This window comes from Dama dama, chromosome 9 (assembly GCF_033118175.1).
Source record: "Dama dama isolate Ldn47 chromosome 9, ASM3311817v1, whole genome shotgun sequence".
NCBI lineage: Eukaryota > Metazoa > Chordata > Mammalia > Artiodactyla > Cervidae > Dama > Dama dama.
This window is the reverse complement of record NC_083689.1, coordinates 74,171,767-74,195,532: the sequence shown is the minus strand read 5'-3', so window position 1 is coordinate 74,195,532 and position 23,766 is coordinate 74,171,767. Positions and strand designations below refer to the sequence as shown.

At 40.1% G+C, this 23,766-nt stretch overlaps 1 protein-coding gene across 7 annotated transcripts in view; it reads left to right on the top strand.

Moving 5' to 3' along the window:
• Positions 1-23,766, top strand: part of ATP10B (ATPase phospholipid transporting 10B (putative)) — a 358,643-nt gene that overhangs the window by 243,596 nt on the left and 91,281 nt on the right. For all 7 annotated transcript variants that reach the window (XM_061151886.1, XM_061151889.1, XM_061151887.1 and 4 more), the window contains one exon: positions 4,951-5,155. In XM_061151886.1, the coding sequence (XP_061007869.1) occupies positions 4,951-5,155 (205 nt within the window). The remainder of the gene's footprint in view (positions 1-4,950; positions 5,156-23,766) is intronic.

Below are 23,766 nucleotides of genomic sequence, written 5' to 3'. Positions count from 1 at the left end.
TATTTCTGAGAATTCGCCCAGTAACCAGCATCCAGAGTCCTGAGTCTTCCACAGGCTGAATTTGGCCCTTCTTTTTGGGCTTGGAAATGTTTGGATTTTTAAAGTTTCTTTAAATGTGTTTGCACATTATGTGTCTGAACCCAATTCATGAAATGTAATTACAGACATAAAGTGTGCATCCCAGTAGCATGAAGAAGAAAATGCTGGGGCAACAGTGGTGGTTAGCCCTCCCCATAACATTAACAATCATTGTCATCAGCATCATAAAAGCAGCTTGTATTTAGTGAGTCCTTACTAAATGCAAGGAAATGGCAACCCACTCCAGTATTCTTGCCTGGAGAACCCTGTGGACAGAGGAGCCTGGTAGGCTACAGTCCATGGGGTCGCAAAGAGTCGGACACGACTGAATGATTTCACTACTAAGTGCAAAATGAGCTCTCAGTCCCTTACATGGATCATGTCACTAATCCTTTTAATAACCCTCTGAGGCAAATACGTGTATTACCTTCAACTGAAGATAGTCTGAAAGATTGTTACTTCCCCAAGGTCACTCAGGTAGTAGTGGTAAAGTTGAGATTCATGCCCACTCTTAGTCTCTATACTGCACTCATTCTCATTGGCTTCCCCTTTCACCCTAGGGTAATGACATGGACCCTTTGGGGCCTGACATACCAGCTTCTTGCAGGACAGTCCAGGTCAGCTCATCCTATACTGGTTGGGAAATCCTACAGACAACTAAGCTTCCTGATAAATCCCCTCTACTCTAGTTCCTTAAAACATAAAACCTTCATGTGTGTGCATGCTAAGTTGCTTCGGTCATGTCCAACTCTTTGCAACCCCACCAGGCTCCTCTGTCCATGGGATTCTCCAGACATGAATACTGGAGTGGGTTGTCATGCCCTCCTCCAAGGGATCTTCCTGACCCGGGGATTGAACCCATGTCTCTTATGTCTCCTGCATTGGCAGGTGGGTTCTTTACCACTAGTGCCACCTGGGGAACCCCAAACCCACATAGTACTTGAGACATGGGACCTTAAACACCCTCTCCTCCTCCATTCCCCACGTTTCACCTGCTTCCCCACAGGATCTAGTTGTTTACAAACCTCTCATGCTGTTTATTTACCTCTTAATAAGCCCTAGCTCCTCTCAGAAAGCCATTTAGCACTGCACCACTTAATTTCTCCCCGAGGCAGAATCTGCCAGATGGAGTCTTTGTCCCCAGCCATGTTGATTTGTCTTATTTTTAAACAGCAGTGAACATGCCACGAAACTAAAATAGCAATCAGTTCCCAGGTGTGGACTCACTGAGCATGTGGGAAATGATCAGGAGCGTGTGGACATGTCCACCCGGGGCATCTGTTCCAAATGGGCTGGATTAACCAGGGAATGACTCCCGCAGGTGGCTCCCAGCCAGCTGCTGGTCACATCTGGGCGTCCCTCAGTGCAGAAGCACACCACTTTTCTGCCTCAGTGGGATTCAGCCACTCAGCACCTCCTGGGGCTGGATCCCAGGGCTGTGCACCCTTGCCTTTCCCACAGTTATGTTTCTAACAGTTGAGGAGACAGAGTGGGCCCCCAGGGGATCAGAAAATCAGCACAGAATAACCCAGTGCAAGAAGGAAATGTCTCCAAAGTCACTTTTTCTCATCCCCAAATTCCTATGAAATCTAACTCCATTTCTATAACGTTACTTTGTTTGGGTCAATCAATATAAATGTAATTCAAATTCTATACCAGCTAAATTACTAAATTATGTCCCCCCCCAAAAAAAAAATTTTTAAACACCCTCCCCCAAATGTGTTGCTTCCATAGCTTCTGTGCTCCGGGACACACGACAGGATATATGCCTGCAGGTGTATAAGCCTCTGTTTGAGCAGCATGACCTGGAGGTGGGCAATCTCTGGGGGAGGGTAAGCCCACAATAGGGACTAAGAGTGTTCTTCAGCACTGCATGTCATCTTAAGGAAGAGAAGATTACGTTTAAAGGAAAGACAGGTGATTGTTACCAGGAGAACGGTACTGGACAGAACCTCCCTGGGATCCAAGGAATGATGGAATGAAGTCAGAGACCAGCCTGATGTATAGCTTCTTGTGTGGTTCCATTGATCTTGCAGTACCTATCATCACCATGGGAATTGACATGACAACACTCCAGCCTAACTCACAGAAATGACTCCTCATAATTATCCATATAGATATAGATATTTATGTTTCATAATTCATCTGCATAACCTCCATTTTCCATTCTCTTAATAACTCACAACTCATAATAACTAATGCATGCATGCTCAGTTGTGTCCGACTCTCTGCGACCCTATGGACTGTAGCTCTCCAAGCTCCTCTGTCTATGGGGTTTTCCATGCAAGAACACTGGAGTGGGTTTCCGTTTCCTCCTCCAATAATAAACAGTGGAGTCCTTTATTAGAAGGAAGAAGAATGAGATTCAATATTGACGAGTGGAGGTGTTTTGGCCTGCCTTTGGTATGTCTATGTATATGGCACTCCCAACTAGCTTTTGCAAACCTCCTGAACCATCATTCTCTGAAAGTATCGGCAGTTAGAATATTACTCAGAGTCAGCGGTGTTCTTATGAAATCCCATGTCAAGTACCAAGCAGAGTGCTGAGGTCTCCTTTGAGAGTGGGCCATTCCCAAAGGACAGAAGTCAAAGGCGGGAAGTGAAGAAGAATATAGACAGGTTGAATGGCAATCCTTTGTTCTTTGGAGCAATTTTGCTGTACTATTCAAGAATCTCTTTTTTTAAAGTGCCCTCTCACAAAGGGGGGAAAAAAAGAAAAAACAATAGAGAAAGCCTCCCTCCTTTACCACATAAGATCCTTTTCCCATGGAGAGTATCTGCCATTCCAATTTCTCTAAGTAGCCTTATATTTGGACATTTAACAGGTGTTCCCATGGCTCCTCTAAAGAAAAAAGTTTTCCTGAATCAGCATATAAGTGTTTCTCTGAAATGGCAGTGAGAAATGAACCTGGGAAAACTATCTCTATTCTTCATGGCAAAAAAATTTTAAAATAACAGAGAGAAGCAGGAGAGCATAAAACAAGCTGAGGGAATGAAAAGGTCTTAGAAACCTACTTTTTCCATTAAAAGAATGATTAAAGAATGATTGAAATGCTGCAGATGCACTGCCCTCAAAATGCTCAGAAGTGGTCTCCATTGAGACGATATTGCCCACCTATTAGTTTAACCAATGGCTGCTGTGCTGTGGGCACTTCCGAAGAATTCTGTGGGTCTTGAGAATTGTAAGACTGCTCCCTAATTGCAATACCTGATTATTTTATAGACTGTGATCAGATCTTCTCTTAGATGGCCTTCCAAAAGGCTTCCAAAGGATATACACCTATTTCAGGAAAGTGGGGGGAGTCCTTCACATGGATCTTTTATGACAAGGAAAATGCAGTCTTAGGAGGGCTTGCTCAGGGTTTTCTAGAGGGCCCCAAAGAAAGCAGAAAGCTCAAACCTTTATCTTCAGTCTGAGGAGAAAAGTGACAATCCAGTCACGTCTCTCTGTCTGCAGAAGAGTGGTGTGGTCATGCTCAGGGCAGTTCAGATTCCTACAGAAACAGAAGCAACAGCATGCCCAGAGGGGCTCAGCGTCCGTGAAGAAAAACAGCAAAGGAGAGCTGCCCTTCCAGGCCTGGCTGGGCTCAGAGGTGTTCACCTGCAAGCCAGCTGGGCCTAATTCAAAAAGCCACATCTGGAGTATAGGTTTGGTCCCAAATCTCACATTTATAAAGATTTCCAAGCAGTCTTAAAAGAGCCCTCACTTCTGGACAAACCTGGAAACTATGCCACCCATAATAATTGAGAGCACTTAGGAAGTTAAATTTGACTTGGCAAGTCCAAAAGGCTTCAGAACATGCCTGAGGAATACTTCAAAATGTTTCTTAAATGGTAGAAGATGGAATAAATCAGATTGCCTGGGAGAACAGAATGAGTTCAATATTTGGTTAATCAGAAGGAAGAATCTGTAAAATGAGGGCTCTTGGAGATGAAATGCATTGCCTTGGGGAATAACGAGTCTTTGCTGGGGGTGTAATAGCTGACGCTGTCATTTCACTGGAGAAGAAAGAGGGGAATGTCTTCGAGGAGGTAGGATACCTGTGCAGCAGTGAAAACTGGGTTTGGGGTCAGGGTCCAGCTCTGTTTTTGTAAAACTTTGGGAAATTTCTTCTAAACCCTCCATTCCCTCTTTGTGAATTGGGTATAATAATATCTTCTTCAGTTGGTTATTATGCAAGCAAATGAAGTATTACTTTATACCAGTGCTTGGCACGGTAGAAATGCTAGATTCACAGTTGTTGCTGCCCCCATCATTATGTAAGCTCTGATAAAATGGATGGGAAGAACAAGTGCATCATTTTCTCAGACTTCTTTAGCCCTCTGACTCTGTGATCAGTGTGGGGGCCATCCTGTCAATGTTCCTGGTGTTGTCTCCCTAATTCCCTGTTTCCTATTTCAACACCCTTCAGATCTTCCTAGACAGTGGGTATACTCTCCACCTATAACCAAAAGCAATATGTCCTATTCTCCAGTCTTTTATGACCCTGCTTTCTTAAGTGATAACTGGGTATTCTAGGAAGTGAAGTTTATAAAGAATATGATGTTAATATGAATATATGGTCACCTTCTTTAAATTTTTTCTCCTGCCAGGATGCAAGGGCTGAGCACAGCAACCAGTCCAAAGCCAGCAGTCAGTCAGAACTCCACATGGTCATCAGGAGAGATCTTTACTAGTGGGATACTATAGATCATGCTTAGCTTTCCTAGAGATGATGCCAGTGGTCATTTGGGGCATGTAGAATATAGAGCAGTCTTGTGACAGGTTGATTGGGGGATATTAGGTACGGGGAGGGGGACTTTTTCCATTCACTCATTTATGTTCTGAGAACCTTAACATACACTCTGACCCCTGTCTTTCTCCCACCCCAGGAAAGAGCAGAGCTACGTGCAGAAGTGCTGGAAGGATGTGCGTGTGGGGGACTTCATCCAGATGCAGTGCAACGAGATCATCCCAGCCGACATACTCCTCCTCTTCTCCTCGGACCCCAGTGGGGTCTGCCATCTGGAAACTGCCAACTTGGATGGAGAGACCAACCTCAAACAGAGGCGGGTTGTGAAGGGCTTCTCACAGCAGGTAGGGCTCTTTCTAAGATAAGATCTTTAACTGGGGGGCCAGGGGAAGATGTCAGCCAACTCTACTTGGTAATTGCACTCAATCTAGTGGTAGAGGAGAAGGTAGTAGATGCCTCCTTTCCCAAGCATGTTGTTGTTTTTGTTCAGTCACTAATTCATGCCCGATTCTTTCTGACCCCATGGTCTATAGCACGCCAGGGTCCACACCAGGGTTCGTATCTCCCAGAGGTTGCTCAGATTCATGTCCATTGAGTTGGTGACACCATCCCACTATCTCATCCTCTCTCAGCCCCTTCTCCTCCTGCCCTCAATCTTTCCCAGCTTCAAGGTCTTTTCCAATGAGTCAGTGCTTCACGTCAGGTGGCCAAAGTATTGGAGCTTCAGTGTCAATGAATATGCAGTCAATGCATATTGAATATGCAGTCAATGAATATGCAGGGTTGATTTCCTTTAAGATTGACTGGTTTAATCTCCTTGCTGTCCACAGGACTCTCAAGAGTCTTCTTCTGCACCATGGTTCGACAGCATCAACTCTTTGGCACTCAGCCTTCTTTATGGTCCAACTCTGACATCTGTACATGACTACTGGAAAAACCATAGCTTTGACTATATGGACTTTTGTTGGCAAAGTGATGTCTCTGTGTTTTAGTACTCTGTCACGGTTTGTTATAGCTTTTCTTCCAAGGAGCAAGTGTCTTTTAATTTCAAGGCTGCAGTCACACAATCTTTCCAGCAACTCTCTGAGATGAATATCATCCCCTTCTCACAGATGGGAAAACTGAGGCTTGGGGAAGTAAATAACTTGCTGAAACCCTCAGAGTCCTTAAAAGGGGACCTGTGTGTTTAGTTGAAGAAACTGCTCTTTGCTCTAAACCAAGGAGTCTAGTATCTGCTCGGTTACTTTTGAGACCAGCCCACTTTTCTGTGCTTATCTGATCCCTACTCATCCTGCCCAGATCAGCTCCAGCAATTTCTCCCTCTATGAATTTTTTCTAGTACTCCTTTGACACCAGCATAAAAGCAGCAAGGTATCATGAATTGTTTTTCCATTTTGTATGTCTTACCTTCATGACAGTACTGAAATCTCTTTAAGAACAGAGAATGATCACCATCATTTTCATTTAATCCCTGCTTATGTGTATGATACCTTGGACATCATGGAGAAGTCATGATTGTTTTGCAGTTAAGAACCCAGGCTCTAGAGTCTGGCAGAGATTAACTCAAAGCCCAACCCTACCATTTATTAACTTTCTCACCCTTTATTCCCTCATCTGGAAAATGGGCACAAAAATAATACCCTCTCTGTAGCATGCTTCTGAGGACTGAATTGTTACTGAACCAAACTTGATTCTGCTTGCCCATGTGCTGTAGATTCAATCTACTGATGCTGGGTCATAGTGAAGGAAAACACAGCCTTTATTCTAAGGCTTCATACAAGTAGTCCAGGACAGCTAGTGCTCAGAAGGCCCAAATTCCCTGAAGGGTTTCTGGATAGCATTTTTTTTTTAATTAATTTTTATTGGTGTATAGTTGCTTTACAATGTTGTATTAGATTCTTTGTACCACAAAGTGAGTCAGTTATACACATACATATATCTCCTCTTTTTTGGATTTCCTTTTCATTTAGGTCACAATAGACCACTGAGTATAGTTCCCTGTGCTATACAATAGGTTCTGATTAGTTATCTATTTTATACATAGTATCAGTAGTGTGTTTGTCAATCCCAGTCCCCCAGTTCATCCCACCCACCCCTTCCCCCCTTGATTTCCATACGTTTGCTCTCTGTGCCTGTGTCTCTATCTCTGCTTTGCAAGTAAGATCATCTATACCATTTTTTCTAGATTCCACATAGATGTGTGAATACATGTTATTTGTTTTTCTCTTACTTCACTCTGTATGACAGTCTCTCGGTGCATCCACATCTCTGCAAATGACCCAGTTTTGTTCCTCTTTATGGCTGAGTAATATTCTGTTGTATATATGTACCACATTTCCTTTATCCATTCCACTGTTGACAGACATTTAGGTTCCTTCCATGTCCTGGCTATTGTAAATAGTGCTGCAGCGAACACTGGGGTGCATGTGTCTTTTTGAATTATAGTTTTCTCTGGGTACGTCCCCAGTAATAGGATTGCTGGGTCAGGTGATAGTTCTATTTTTAGTTTTTTAAGGAACAGAATGGCATTTTTAAAGCGTGAGTCAGGGAAGGGGGACAGGGTATGTGATCAGCTCATGCACAGTTCTCTGATTGGCTGATGGTAAGGTAACAGGGCAGTGTCACAAGGGTGATCAATCCAGTCGCCTGGGCTACGTGCTGTAGACCTCGGGACTATGTCCTCATGGTCATTAAGCAATTCACATCCTCCATTTGGTGGGGGCCTTCATGTCCACAACTCAGGAAATGTACATCAGAAACTATTATCTAGGTACTTCAGAAAGGAACTAAAGCAGAGGATATGGGGTAAGGGTTGGCCCCATAAAGTCCTGCTCAGTTATAAAATGATAGGTACATGAATTACTTAGCATGAAGCTAGGCATGTGGTAAGAGACCAGTAAATAGTTGGCAGTAAATATAAGTGGCATTCATAGGCAATATATGTTGACTCATTGAAACTGAGTGTGAAAAATTCCAATTTTCAACTACATTCTGGGAGCAGAGCAGTAAAACTTGTATGCATTTATAAATCTCCTTTTTCAGGCTGCCCACCCCAACAGCCTCCCCACAAATCTGAGTCCTTTCACTCTCTTGGGTAGTTGTCTGGTGTCGCTGTTTCACCCAGTTACTTCTTTTGTTTGTTGTTGGCCCCAAGCAGCAGCCCCAAGCTGTTTCTTATGTATTAATTAGTCTGATGGTTTGGGATTTGACCAGAATGAGGAGGTGGATGAAAGGGTCATTCACACCCCACTGCTATAAACCAGCCAATTCAATTTAATCACAACTCTCAAACTCTAACCCTGACTTCTCTTAGGGTACTTGATGTAATGATTTACAAAAAAAATAAAATTCATTTGTGAAGGGCATACGTTTGTTTGATCTTGAAAGTTTCCAGAATTCCCTATTCTATTTCAATAACTGATTCTCCCTCTCACTTTGCTTAAGCGTGCTTTTCCATTTCTATAAGAACAGTGATGGGGAATACATGTAAATCCATGGCTGATTCATGTCATTGTATGACAAAAACCACTACAATATTGTAAAGTAATTAGCCTCCAACTAATAAAAATAAATGGGGGAAAAAAAAAAGAACAGTGATAATAGTACTACTAATAATAATGCATTCTTAAATTAATCTTTATTGGAGTATAGTTGCTTTACAGTGTTGTGTTAGTATCTCCTGTAGAGCAAAAAGTGAGTCAGCTATATGTATACACATAGCCCCTCCCTCTTGGATTTTCTTCCTACTCAGGTCAGCCCAGTGCATGAAGTAGAGTTCCCTGTGCTATACAATCAGTTCTCATTAGTCATCTATTTTATACATTGTTAATTCCACGCCCCCTTCCCCCTTGGTATTTATGCATTTGTTCTCCATGTCTCTGTCTATATTTCTGCTTTCTAATGCACCCTTTTAAAACCCTTTTACACAAATGAGGCACAGAGAAGTGAAGTAACTCGTCCAAGGTCATTGAGCTGGGAAGTATTGGAACCACAATCCAAAGCCAGCTTTCTCCAGTCTCAGCTCTTAAAATGTGTAGTAGCTCGTTTCCCTGGTCCTTTGACTCTCACTCAGCTTTTACTCAGAATTTCTTACTTGAAAGCACACATGTATCATTGTTCAATATTTCTTTCCACTTTTAAGTAACAAGTGGCAGGAGGGATAAAAGCAGACCTAGCCAGCTCCCAGGGTAGTAGGAATTTTAGCTGCTCTTTGCTGTCTTGCTTCTCCCTGTCTTTAATGCAAAAAGATTTCTGAATATGGATAGAATTCTCTTCTAACTCTACGTATAATATGTCTCAAATGTGTTGAACAAAGATGTCCATGAGAGTTGCAAGAAAAAATACATATTGCCCTGTCAAGTAAGATCAGATGACAGTAGGTTCCAACTTTTCAAATAGCATGTATTGCAGACCTTCTCAGATACTTTAATAACCCCTAAGGAGGAGGGGTCGGGGAAGGTTCTAATATGTAACATTTCTAATTATTTAACCACAGAAACCTTTTATTGCAAGGGCCATATACCAGGACTACTGCAGGAGAGGTGGGATCACAATTTAGAAATTTGCCTTAAATGCACTGAAGGTGTTTCAGATGTATCATAACCATCACAGGGAGGAACATTTTCACATGTACATATATCCTTTCCCTTTATCATCACCAAATTATGATTCACGAGGTCTGGGCATGCATATTTTTTAAATGTTCTCCTAAATGATAATATGAACCTACAACCACTTCCTTAAAAGTCTATGTAAGAAAAGGAAGGTGCTACTTCTAAAAAAATATCATTGTAATAATGAAAATAAAGCCATCACCTATAGACGTCTTACACGTGCTAGCATTTTTATACCCATTTTCTTTTGTCCTCATGACCATCCTGTGAGGTAGCCATTTCTACTCCATCTGATGATGAAAACCTGGGGGTACAGAAAAGGCAAATGTCATCACTTATCTCAGAGAAGACTTTGAACCTGCAAATGTGGTTTGTTTGGAAATTTAAGTAATTAAAGTCTTCTGTTAGCTTATTATTCCTGTTGGCTATAAGACTTTTATCTTTTCAAAAGGGAGTGTTTACTAATTGCCAAGATTTCTAGAAACTCCCAACTCTACATCATATACCTACACCCATTTTCACCATTGAGTTCGGTTAATTCAAAGTCAGTAAGATAAACTTTGTCTCAGCTCCCCTAGACCAGCATTTCTCAAGGTGGAGTCTGCCAAACCCTTATCTCAAGAGATAGTTCTTAAAAAACAAGGTCCATGGTCAAATCTGACTGGGCAGCCTGTGTCCTGTCAACCCCTCTTAGAGATTCCATTGTCCAAAATATGTTAAGATCTCAGAGAAGACCTGGAGGGAGGAGGTCAATTAATCTTTCTTTAACTCTGAGCTTTCCAAACTGATTTAACCTCAGAACAATTTGGGGCACAGTAATTTTTCTTCTTCCTATGGAAGCTTGAGGAAAATATTAATTTACATTGTGGGGAACCACATGATCACGTCAGCTGAAGAGTGACACAGAGGCTGACCATCGTCACAGCTTAGGCAGCTCATCCTTGCCTTTCCTGTCTAGGTTCAGAGAAATTATAAACTTGAAAGAGTTTCCCTAAAGGTTCTTCCTTCTGTGACACAGCACATCATCCTCAAGGTTGCCAAAGAGTTAGTTTCAAAATCCTTTTCTCCGAATGCAACTTGGACCAACCAAGTCAGGGCAGATAGAACATTTACCAAAGCCAAAGAATCAGAAATGAATTCTTCCAATTAGTATTTCAGAGCAATTTCCTAGTTATCTTTTATCCAAACCACTGAAGACCAAAGTCCTACTGAAGTGTCTGTGAGGTCATTTCCCAGTGACACAGAACTTACAAAACCAAGTAAACAGGAACCAGCCTCTTCAGCATCCCCTGAAAACTTGTCAGATGCAAAATTCAGGCCCCACCCCAAACTGAACCAGAATCTGAAGTTTAAGAATTTCCAGGTGATTCATGTGCACATTAACGTTTGAAAGCAGTAGCCTAGGGCATCACTGATTAACGTAATTAATAATTGTGCTTATCTTTTTCATTGCCCATGTTAAAGTTTCACGACTGAGTGACTTTCACTTCACTTTCATCTTTGTCATTCCTAAAATAGTGGCTGCTGTGTCCATGCTCTAGTCGCGTCTGACTCTTTGCAACCCCATGAACTGTAACCCACCAGGTTCCTCTGTCCATGGGATTTCCCAGGCAAGAATACTGGAGTGGGTTGCCATTTCCTTCTCTGGGGGATCTTTCTGGCCCAGGGATCAAACCCACATCTCTTGTGTCTCCTGCACTGCAGGCAGATTCTTTACCACTGGGCCACCTGGGAAGCCCAAAATAGTGGCAATAATTCCTTAATTTCAACTTTTAAGTCAATGTTCAGTATTTTCAGTTTGCTTGAACAAGGATCAAAATGAAGTCAAATACTAAGATTACTTCCTTAAATCTCTTTTACTTTATAGTTTCTCTACTCAGCTTTCTCCTTTTTCTCACTTGCATATTTAGTTTTTGCTGTTGAATAAACCAAGATGTTTGTCCTGTAAAATTTCCCATAGTCTGTATTTTGCTGATCTCCTTGTAATTCCATTTAATATTTTTCTGTCCACTATATTTCTATAAACTGGTGGTTGAATTTAGTGCCTAAATCAGTAGTCATTGATGATTGTTGTCTATATCCATGAACTCAATGGGATTTGCAAAATGGTATCACCCTAAAGTCATGTATAAAAAGGAATTTCCCCTCATGAAGTATTCAGTTACTCCCATGGCTGATTCTTGTCAATGTATGGCAAAAACTACCACAATATTGTAAAGCAGTTATCCTCCAATTAAAATTAATTAATTAATTTAAAAAATATTCGGTTACTGTGGGGTTGTTGCTGTTGTTCAGTCATATCCAACTCTTTGCAACCCCATGGACTGGAGTATGCCAGGCTCCTCTGTCCTCCACTGTCTCTCAGAGTTTGCTCAAATTCATGTCCATTGAGTCAGTGATGCCATCCATCTAACCATCTCATCTTCTGTCGCCGCCTTCTCTTCCTGTCCTCAATCTTTCCCAGCATCAGGGTCTTTTCCAGTGAGTCAGTGCTTCACATCTGGTTGTTGTTCAGTTGCTCAGTCCTGTCCAACTCTTTGCAATCCCATGGACTGCAGCACGCCAGGCTTCCCTGTCTTTCACCATTTCCCAGAGCCTGCTCAAATTCATGTCCATTGAGTCAGTGATGTCATCCAACCATCTCATCTTCTGTCATCCCCTTTTCCTGCCTTCAATGTTTCCCAGCATCAGGGTCTTTTCTAACGAGTTGGCCCTTCACATCAGGTGGCCAAGGTATTGGAGCTTCAGCTTCAACATAAGTCCTTCCAATACATATTCAGGGTTGATTTCCTTTAGGATTGACTGGTTTGATATCCTTGCTGTCCTCAAGAGTCTCCCCCAGCACCACAGTTTGAAAGCATCAATTCTTCATTTCTCAGTCTTCTTCATGGTTCAACTCTCCCATCCATACCTGGCTACTGAAAAAACCATAGTTTTGACAATACAGACCTTTGTTGGCAAAGTGATGTCTCTGCTTTTTAATATGCTGTCTAGGTTTGTCATAGTTTATCTTCTAAGGAGTGTCTTTTAATTTCATGGCTGCAGTCACCGTCTGCAATGATTTTGGAGTCCAAGAAAATAAAATTTGCCACTGTTTCCACTTTTTAAATGCAGGATAAGTATTTGATCATTTCCTTTTATTTGCCAGTTTTAAAATAATTAGGTGATTCCTAAACATTCTCCAAAGTGGACCAATGAGATTTTTTTTTTTGTATCAATATGAACTCTTGGATTTAAGCATATTTGATGTATATCAAATCAGTGCAGTTATTATATTATCTTTATTGATTATCCCAGCTTTAGCCAATAGGAACTTCTTCAAATTAGCTTCCAAGTTCTTTGGACCTCATGACCTCAGTAGTCCTAGATTGATCTGGTCCTTTTTGATAGAAAATGGCATTTAGAAATCATAGTAAGTACATGCTAGAGATACTTTTTGCTATCAGATTGATCATTGTTTCTATGCCATTTAAGTAAACAGAACTAGGACTTTATTTTTTTTTTAGAGTCTGTCATATAGAGTGAAGCAAGTCAGAGAAAAACAAATATAGTATATTAATGAATATATATATATATATATGAAATCTAGAAAAATGGTAGAGATGAACCTCTTTGCAGGACAGGAATTGAGATGCAGACGTAGAAACATATGGACATGGGGGGAAGGAGAGGGCTGGACAAATTAGGTGATTAGGATTGACATATGTATACTACCATGTGTAAAATAAATAGCTAGTGGGGAGTTGCCGTACATCACAGGGAGCTCAGCTCAGAGCTCTGTGATGACCTAGAGGGAAGGGTTGGAAGGGTGAAAAAGATCCAAAAAGGGGGGGGGGGGGATATATGTATGCATGTATCTAATTCACTTCATTGCATAGTGGAAACTAATGCAACATTGTAAAGCAATTATACTAAAAAAAAGATTAAATACATCAGAAACTATGCTGATACTTCAAATTCAGAACTAGGGAGTTTTGTTCAACCTCATCAATATTAAACATATAAATCCTTCTACCACAACAAGCAAAGGCCTTAACCACTGTACTACACAGCTCCCTTTTGATAGTTGACAGTCAATATTGGATTAGAAGTGGAATTGGCAACATTTTCAAGATGAAGAAACTTAATTTCAGAGAGATTGAATTTATCACAGATAACCCAGCTAATAAACACAGTGTGGAGACAGAAGTAGAGCTCAATTCTGATGTACCTGATTATTTTTCCCATGGCTAAAGTAAATTCTAAATTCCTTTATGTGTATTTTCCATTTCTCAAGTGATTATCATTTTATATGTATGAAAATATTGAAGCTTTATAAGTCTTAGTTATAATTATTTGTAATAATACTTAATTTGACTATGACAGACACAACACTACAAAAGAACTGTTACTTTCATTTTTACAGCCCTCAGACTTCCTTTTGGTGACCCTCTCCTCCACAGTCCTGCTAGGGCACGAGTATACACACACACACACACCACAGACATAGGATCCCCCCTTCCAATGTTTAGCACTATTTGTACATTTCTATTAGCAATTCTTTTTCCATTTTTATCCCTGTAGGGCCTCATGAGGAAGCTCTGCTAGGTTGTGTGTGACAGATAGAACCTCATTTAGGTATTCCCTGGTGGCTCAGATGGTAAATAATCCACCTGCAATATGGGAGACCTGGGTTCAATCTCTGGGTCTGGAAGATCCCCTGGAGAAGGGAATGGCAACCCACTCCAGTATTCTTGCCTGGAGAATCCCATGGACAGAAGGAGCCTGGCAGGCTACAATCCGTAGTGTCACAAAGAGTTGGACAAGACTGAAACTCTCTTTCAAGGTGTTAATAGATGAAAGCTTAAAGGTTTTCTCCCTCCCACTCTCTCCATACCCCATGATAACATACTTATATTGTAATAGTGGCCTTCTCTGCCTTAACCAGTATGGATAATTGTGGGTATTTTAGGCCAATGTAAGAAGTACTTAGTTTGTCAAAGGAAAGACATTCTAATCTAGTATATGGATTAGTCAAGACTCCTGGTCACACATGAGAGAATTCCAATTTGGAGTAGCTTGGACAAAAAGGGATCTTATTGGAAGGATATGGGATGAGATGCGCCTCAGACTCAGGTAGAACTGGAAATTTCGATTCATCTCTACAGTCCCCGTCTCTTTTGTTTGCATTTCTCTCTGCATTTGGTTTCAATCTCTCAAACCAGTTTCCGTCATGTGGAAGAAAAACTGGTATCAATAAACCTACATTTATGCCCCACCCCCTCGAAGGGACTAGGGACCTTTCCTGTTGTCCGGTTTGAAAAGCATGCCAGGGAGCAGGAGTGATTAGTCTGGCTGGAATCATGTGTGCACAACCCTCGACCAATTCACTCTGGCCAGTGGGGAAGGATTCTGTCCTTGGCTTCCTCTAATTCACCTTCATGGTGGAAACTGCCGTGGGAGGCAGGAGACTACTGAGCAGCACAGAAATAAATATTCACTGTATCTATTCTGCATCAGGGCGAGATATGCCTAACTTAGGTACAGCCAAGGTCATCTGTGCTGAAGGAGAGGGGCCCGGTGTCCTCTCTCCTGAAGCTCCCAGTGGCATCCTCTCTTCCCTTTCTCTGAGGCAGCCTTCTCTACAAAGTATCTGGGACAAATCCCTCCTTTCTTTGTGCTCCCACAGACTTCAGTCTTCTCACTCTCAACCACTGCACATACCTCTTTGTACTTCATTTAATAAATTCATTTACTCAGTCAACACATGATACATTATGGTCATATCTTCCGTGAATAACTGAATATAGACTTTCTCAAACTGGAATTCATACTCTCTTCTCTGTGACCTCTTTTGCCCAAAACATGAGGCACAGAATTTTGGATCTCATGTCATTTTCTCGCATCTCAGTTATCCACAGCAAGAAAAATGTGTACAGAAAAGAGTGTCTTTGCAACACTCCCTTAAGGCACCACTGCCCAGCTGGTGACAGCTGCCCGTGTTTCCAGCATCATGCAGTCACGCTTTCATTCACCAAATATTGACTGAATGCCTTCTGTGTGCCAAGGGCTGTCATGTACTCTGTGTACATGAGGGTCCAAGTGTAAATAAGAGAGATATGGGTCTAAGGGGGAATCAAACTTAACAATTCCACAAACAATTGATTCATTTTAGGAATAACAGAAGAAATCATCAATTTTTCGGGACTTGGTTCACACGCCAAACCCATGCCTTTTTGGATGGAAAAATGTCATGGGAAGGTTTCAAGAATAAATTTAATCTTAACCCTGAATAAAAACCAGAGAATTTATTCACTTTAAAAAAGGGAACATAGACCGTAAAGAATTCATAAGAGTCCTTTTCCCACAGCCCTCCAGCCCGTTCTGTGTGGAAATCACCAGGGCGGGCAGGCAGCCCTGGGTGCTTGTACATGCAGAGCATATCTTCATCCAGAGTTAGAGACGAAAGTATCTGCCAGTCACTCTGTTGCAGGTTATCTTGAAAAGAACTCTGACCAGGAAGCGGGAAGGTTATCAAGCACTGGTAAATGTCATTAGTTTTCAGATAGAATTCTCAGCAGTCACAGGGCTGATTTGCATGCCAGGGGGTAAATCTTTATCACCTGACTCAGCAGCTGGGACATAAAGGACATTTAATTCCACCATTTATCCAAGCTAGTTTGCTTTAAAAAAAAAAAAATTTAATCACTTTAAGTAGTATGCTTCTAAGGTTGCAGTGTATCTCTTGAGTAGCTGTCCAGGTTGATGTGGTTTGTATAACCCATACCCCCCAGCCCTTGCAGAGTCCCTGTGAGCCCGTGAGTCCTTGCAGAGAACGCAGATGAATTACTGACGCTGCTTTGTCCTTCTCCCTCCCAGTGTGGAGTGGGAGTGGCTCTTCTAGTCATCTAACCTGAGGGTTGTGTAAAAACACACTCTGAGAGCGTCACAGAAGCTTGGTGATCCCTAGTTCAACTCTTCTTTTTCACATCTCTGCTGCTGCTGCTAAGTCACTTCAGTCGTGTCCGACTCTGTGCGACCCCATAGACGGCAGCCCACCAGGCTCCTCCATCCCTGGTATTCTCCAGGCAACACTGGAGTGGGTTGCCATTTCCTTCTCCACACATACATCACTGGCTTAGGATAAAAGCTCAATATATAAGTGCATTCTGGGTTGGAGGAAAGAAATTAGCTGTTTCTCTTTCTTCAATTAACAGAATCTTTATTTTTTAATGCACTTAGCTCTTTATTTTTTTTTTAATTTTCTTTTTCTTTGAGTTTTATTGAGATATAGTTGACATACAGCACTTTTTTCAGTTTAATGTGTAGAGGGTAATGATTTGACTGACACACAAAGTGGAATGATTACCACAATGAGTTTAGTGATCATCCATCATCTCATATAGATACAAAATTTTTCAAAATATATGTTTTTCTGTATGATGAGGACTCTTACACCTTACTATGTTAATAACTTTCATATATAACATACAGCAATGGTAATTCATGTCAGCAATGTTAATCATATTGTACATTCTATGCTTAGTACTTCTTTATCTTATAACTAGATATTTGTACCTTTTATTGCCTTCATTCAATTGTCCCACCTCCTACCTCTGGTAACCATAAATCTGATTTCTTTTTCTATGAGTTTGTTTGATTGGTAAACTGGTAGTAAAATAGAATTGACCAATAAAACTATGTTAGTTCTGGTGTAAAACATAGTGATTAGATATTTCTGTATTTTACAAAATGATCACCACACCATCTGGCATCATACAAAGATATTACATTATTAATGACTCTACTCCCTATACTGTATGTTTCATCCCAATAGCTCATTTATTTTGTAACTGGAAGTTTGCTTTTGTTTCTCTTTCCTGAGGAACCAGATCCAAAACAGTACTGCTAAGACTGATGTTAAAAAATATACTGGCTATGTTTTCTTCTAGGAGCTTTATGACTCAATCTTAAGAGATTGTATGTTTCTAGGAGTTTATCCATTTCTTCTGTCTTGTCTGTTTTATTGGCCTATAATTCTTCATAGTAATCTCTTCTGGTCTTACATTTAAGTCTTTAATCCATTTTGAATTTATTTTTTGTGTAGTGTGATAAAATAGTATACTTTATTTCACATGCAGTTGTCTAGTTTTCCCAGCACCATTTATTAAAGAGACTGTCTTTCCCCATTGTATATTCTTGCTTCCTTTGTCGTAGATTAATTGACCATATAACCATGAATTTATTTCTGGTCTCTCTATTCTGTTCCATCTGTTCTATGTATCTGTTTTTATGCCAGTGCCATACTGTTTTGATGACTGTAGCTCTGTAGTATAGTTTTAAATCAGATAGTATGATACTTCCAGTTTTGTTCTTCCTTCTCAACATTATTTTGGCTATTCTATGTCATTTGTGCTTCCAATCAAATTTTAGAATTATTTGTTCTAGTCCTATGAATTTAACACTGGTATTTTAATAGGGATTACATTGAATCTATAAATTGTACTGGTCATTTTGGCAATATTATTTCTTCCAATTCATGAGAATGGTGTATTTTCCATTTGTTTGTTTTGTCTTCGATTTCTTTTATCAGTGTCTTATAGTTTCCCAAATAACAGGTCTTTAATCTCCTTAGATTTATTCCTAGGTATGATTCTTTTTGATGCAGTTGTTAAATGAAATTTATTTCTTAATTTCTCTTTCTGATAGTTCATTGTTAGTGTATAGAAATATAACAGGTTTCTATGTATTAATTTGTAACCTGCAAATTAATTTGTATCATGAAATTCAGTGATGGGTTCTAGTAGTTTTTTTGGTGACGTCTTTAGGATTTTCTATGGACAGTATTATGTCATCTGCAAATAGTAACCTTTTACTTATTCCTTCCCTATTTCAATGCCCTTTACTCCTTTCTCATATCTGGTTGCTATAGCTAGGACTTCCAACAAAAGTGGTAATGGTGGGCATTCTTGTCTAGTTCCTGATCTTAGAGGAGGATTTCAGCTTTTCACTATTGAGTATGACATTGGCTGCAGGTTTGCCTTACATGGCCTTTATTATGTTTAGGTGTATTCCCTCTGTGCCCACTTTGTTGAGAGTTTTTACCATAAAAAGATGTTGAATTTTGTCAAAAGATTTTTCTGCATCTATTGAGATGGTCATATGATTTTTTTCTTCTTTTGTTAGTGTGGTATGTCACATTGATTTGAAGATATTGAATGATTCCTGAATCCCTGGAATAAACCCCACTTGATCATGGTATATGATCCTTTTAATATATTCTTAGACTTGGTTTGCTAATATTTTGTTGAGGATTTTTCCATTTATATTTACCATTGATATTGGCCTGTAATTTTTTTGTGGTGTCTTTGGTTTTGGAATCAGGGTGATGCTGGCCTCATAGAATGAATTTGAAAGCATTTCTTTTCAATTTTTAGGAATAGTTTGAGAAGTGTAGAAGTTAATTCTTCTTTAAGTGTCTGGTAGAATATACCTGTAAAGTCATCTGGTCCTGAACTTTGGCTTTTAAGTAGTTTTTTTGTCTACTGACTCAATTTCATTAGTGTTATTGGTCTGTTTATATTTTGTATTTCTTTCTGACTCAGTGTTGAGAGATTGTATGTTTCTAGGAGTTTATCCATTTTTTATGTCTTGTCCATTTTATTAGCATATAATTGTTCATAGTAATCACTTCTGATCCTTTGTATTTCTTTCATGTCAGCTGTAGCTTCTTTCATTTCTGGTTTATTTTATTTGAGTTTTCTCTCTTTTTCTTGATGATTCTGGCTAAAGGTTTATCAGTTTTATCTTTTCAAAGAACCAGCTCTTAATTTCATCAATCTTGCTTTTTTTAAGTCTCCTTCATTTATTTTCACACTGATATTTATGTCTTTTCTTCTACTAACTTTTAACTTTGTTTGTTCTTTTTTTTCTGGTTACTTTAAGTATAAGGTTATGTGGCTTTTTTTAGAATTTTCTTGTTTCCTGAAGTCAGCTTGTATCTCTATAGCTTTACTCTTAAAACTGCTTTTGAACACAATGATTCAAAATCTATAGAATACAACAAAAGCAGTTTTAAGAGCAGTGTCCTCTGCCATGAGGGGCCAGGGCCCAGGTCCCAGCTCTAAGAGGCTAGAAAGAAGACTGGCAGTTGCCAACACCAGCCTCTTCATGCTAGAATGAGCTTCTGAAAATGACTGCCACCAGCCTCTCCCAGAGGGAGTCCCAGTTGCCTGCTGCCACTCTGGAAGGGTCTCCAAGGTTAGTAAATTGGTCTGGTCCAGGTTCCTTTCAAATGACAACCTTTGTTCTGGGTCTCACAGTGTGTGAGATGTTGCATGTGCCTTTTAAGAATGAAGTCTTTGTTTCCTTCAGCTCTCTCATACACAAGCCCCACGAGCCTTCAAAACCAGATATTTTGCAGGCTTGTCTTCCTGATGCAGAACTCCTGGGCTGGGAAGCCTGATGTGGGGCTCAGACCCTTACTCCCTGGGGAGAACCTCTGCAATTGTGACTCTCCCATTTGTGAGTTTCTTACCTGTAGGTGTGGATCTTGACTATTACTACATCTCTACATCTCTGTACCTCCTACTTAACAACTTGTGGTTCTGTCATTATATCCTTAGTTTTGAAAAATCTCTTTTTCTAGTCTTCAGATTATTCTCATTCATAGTTGCTCTGTAAATAATTATAATTTGATATGCCCATGGGAAGAGGTGAGCTCAAGGTCTTCCTACTCTGCCATCTTGTTAGAAGAATCTTTCTTGAATATTTCGTAATGGCCCTTGAGGGGTTTTAAAGTGGTCTAAGACATGCTTCCTGTCCTTTAAGAGCTTATGACTATGGGTCCCTATTTTTCTTTAACATAAAGACCCTCAGTGACAATCAAAAAATTTTAATTAAAAAAAAAAATTTTATAATCTTTATGCCCCAATCCCTTTTCTCTGAAAGTAATTGTCTTTTCAGTATCTATTAGTTAAGAAAATAAATTAAAATCTACTATGAATTTGGTGACCTTTAAAAATAAATTTGTTTTTATTGACTTCAGGAATTCCTACCAAAAATTGAAAACCATGTATGTGTGAGAGTTATTTTCACTCTGTCCACAGATAGCATTTTGGTACACATGGGGATTTATAGACAAGTTGCTACGTTTCATCTACCAATTGGCTTATAGAAATAACTTGGTATTTGACAATTAAAAGTATAAAATACTTCAAGTTCTAAGTGTGGGTATGGATATTGCAAATTTGTCTAGAATCAAAGATAGGAGAAATCTACTGTGATCTGCAATAGAAAGATGGGTCCTTAAGAGGTAAAACCCTTGAGCTTGGCAATGAAGGTTTAAGAGAATTGTAAATACGGAAAAGTTGCAAAGAAAGCATGAAAAAGGCCCAGAGGGTCTGTTGTGTAAGAAGACAGCATTAAATGCTTACCTCCAGCAAAGAACAAGCACATACTTTAGAATGAGACAAAACTGGATGTTCATGAACTATGTGACCTTGAGCAAGCTACTTAGCATTACCAACACTCAGTTTTCTCTCCTATAAAATGAGACTAACCTGTCCGGAACACTTTACAGGAGAGTTGGAAAGATCAAATAACATTAAGCAAATGAGGGACAACATTTTGTGAAGTGTGATTTTACCAAGTAAATAAACATCGTTATTTTTTAAAGGCCCAGAGATACCCAATAGATTGAGCAGACCACTGTGTTGACTAGAATTCTTAGTTGTCAAGGAACAGAAATGACTCTGGCTTACTTAAGCAAGACAGGATTATTGCAAAAATGTGCTGGGAGGTGAAATAAAAGGAGTGAGGTAGACGGTGTGATTCATAGACTCTAAGGAAATATGAAGTTCAGTTCAGTCGCTCAGTCGTGTCCAACTCTTTGTGACCCCATGAACCACAGCACGCCAGTTCTCCCTGTCCATCACCAACTCCCGGAGTGTACCCAAGCTCATGTCCATTGAGTCGGTGATGCCATCCAACCATCTTATCCTTTGTCGTCCCCTTCTCCTCCTTGCCCTCAATCTTTCCCAGCATCAGGGTCTTTTCAAATGAGTCAGCTCTTCGCATCAGGTGGCCAAAGTATTGGAGCTCCAGCTTCATATGAAGACCAAGGCACAAAAACAAGAACTAGGACAGCAGGAGAATATTGGTAGCAGCAATTACTTAATAGTCTCCTTTGTTTTCCCTTCCTTGAGTTATTCTACTCAAGTCAAAGTCCCACAGTGAGATAGGCCAGTGGGCAGGGCATCTTGATTTATAGTCCCATGAAGATTATGAGCCAGGGAGAAAAGGTAATTTTCCAAAAGGAAGTTAAAGAATTGTTTAAAAAAAAAAAAAAAGAACAGGACAGAGAGTGAGTGAACAGAAAACAATTTTCAAATGATCATTCATACATTTATATAATCACATTTATTGATCAACATGAAGAATACTGAAAAAATAAGCCTAAGAAAGTAAAAGTTGAGGCTAATTCAAGGGGAAGAGCCTCTTCTAGATATAGGAATATCTCTCAACCTCTTTGCTTCACCTTGACTTTCCCGGTGGCCCTAGGAGGCTTATTGTATATAGGGCATAGGTCGATGAGAGTACCTTAATCCCAGAATCATCACACCCTAACTCTTGGCTCACTTTCCTTTGCTTTCTTAGATACCACAAGTAACACACCAGACTAACCTGGGAACTTTGAGCTGTTTTATGGCTGCGATAATTGAGTTGTGTCAATAACCTCTTCCTTCTCTCTGATTCTCTCTCACTTCTTCCATGGCTCATATGTTATGAATATTCAATAAATGCTTGAATATGTGGATGGATGGGAGACTAGTCTGTTGGGATCTAGGTCCATGTTGGGATCTAGGACCTTGACTCCCTTTTCTTTTTTATTAGTTGAGCCAAAGAATTAGATTTTCTTTTCTTAGTTGAGCCACATTTCCTTGCAAGAGCAATCTTATTCCCATGAATCAAAGTTAACATTTGTACCTGGAGCTTTTATAGGTCTTTACAGAGGTTTCCTTTGTTATCTTCTCATCCATAACCTTTCAGTATTTAATGTCCTAATATTCATCTCTCCAGCTAACCTTACCTTTACAAATCTTTATGTTGTTGTTATTCAGTTGCTAAGTCATTTCCAACTCTTTGTGACCCAATGGACTACAGTACACCAGGCTTCCCTGTCCTTCACTATCTCCTGGAGTTTGCTTAGATTCATATCCATTGAGTCAGTGATGCTATCTAATCATCTCATCATCTGCCTTCCCCTTCTCTTTTTTCCTTCAATCTTTCTCAGCATCAGGGTCTTTTCCAGTGAGTCAGCTCTTCACATCAGATGGCCAAAGTATTGGAGCTTCAGCATCAGTCCTTCCAATGAATAGTCACAGATTTCCTTCAACCCTGAATATTCTTTGGAAGGACCAATGCTGAAGCTGAAGCTCCAAATCTTTATAGTATGCCTGTTAACACAAGGGGTCATGGGAGCTGCTCTAGAGGAAGCTGACAGTTTACTCAAGGAAGCAGAGACCTAGATACACCAATGTTAAATGGGGGCATGAGAGTTTATGTGGAAACATGTTAAAAGAACAGTTCTTATTGACTGAGATGAAACCGTGGGGATTTGGATAGGTTTCGTAGAGGAGGTGGCAAATTAAAAAATCTCAAATGTTAAAAATATATGTGTAAAATTAATAATTCTCAAAGAATGTTCTATATCTAGGCAATTTTGTGTCTTAACCTCTACTCTTTGAAAGTGCCCTACTTTAAATTGCAGATATACTTGGAAGAGGTAACACACTGCATTGTTTATTAATTGTAGTAATTTTCATATATTTTCTGTGTGTGTGTGAGATTAGTTTCTCCATTGTGTCCGACTCTTTGCAACCCTATGGACTGTAGCCCACCAGGCTCCTTTGTCCATGGGGATTCTCCAGGCAAGAATATGGGAGTGGATTGCCATGCCCTCCTCTAGGGGTTCTTCCAAACTGAAGGATCAAACCCAGGTCTCCTGCATTGCAGGCAGATTCTTTACCATCTGAGCCACCAGGGAAGCCCAGGAAAACTGCAATGGGTAGCCTACCCCTTTTCTAAGGGATCTTCCCCACCCAGGAATGAACCGGGGTCTCCTCAATTGCTGGCAGATTCTTTACTAGCTGAGCTACCAGGGAAATCCCATAAATTTTCTACAATGTATAAAAAATGAATTCTTTTTTTTTCCCCTAATCAATCTCCTTTTATTTTTAGCCATAGGATAGTGCACATATTGCAAGGGCCCAACCATGCTTATACAGTGGCTTTTATAGTATAGAATGACATATACAGATTTCTCTTATTACAAGTCATTATGACCTAGACCGCCACCATGC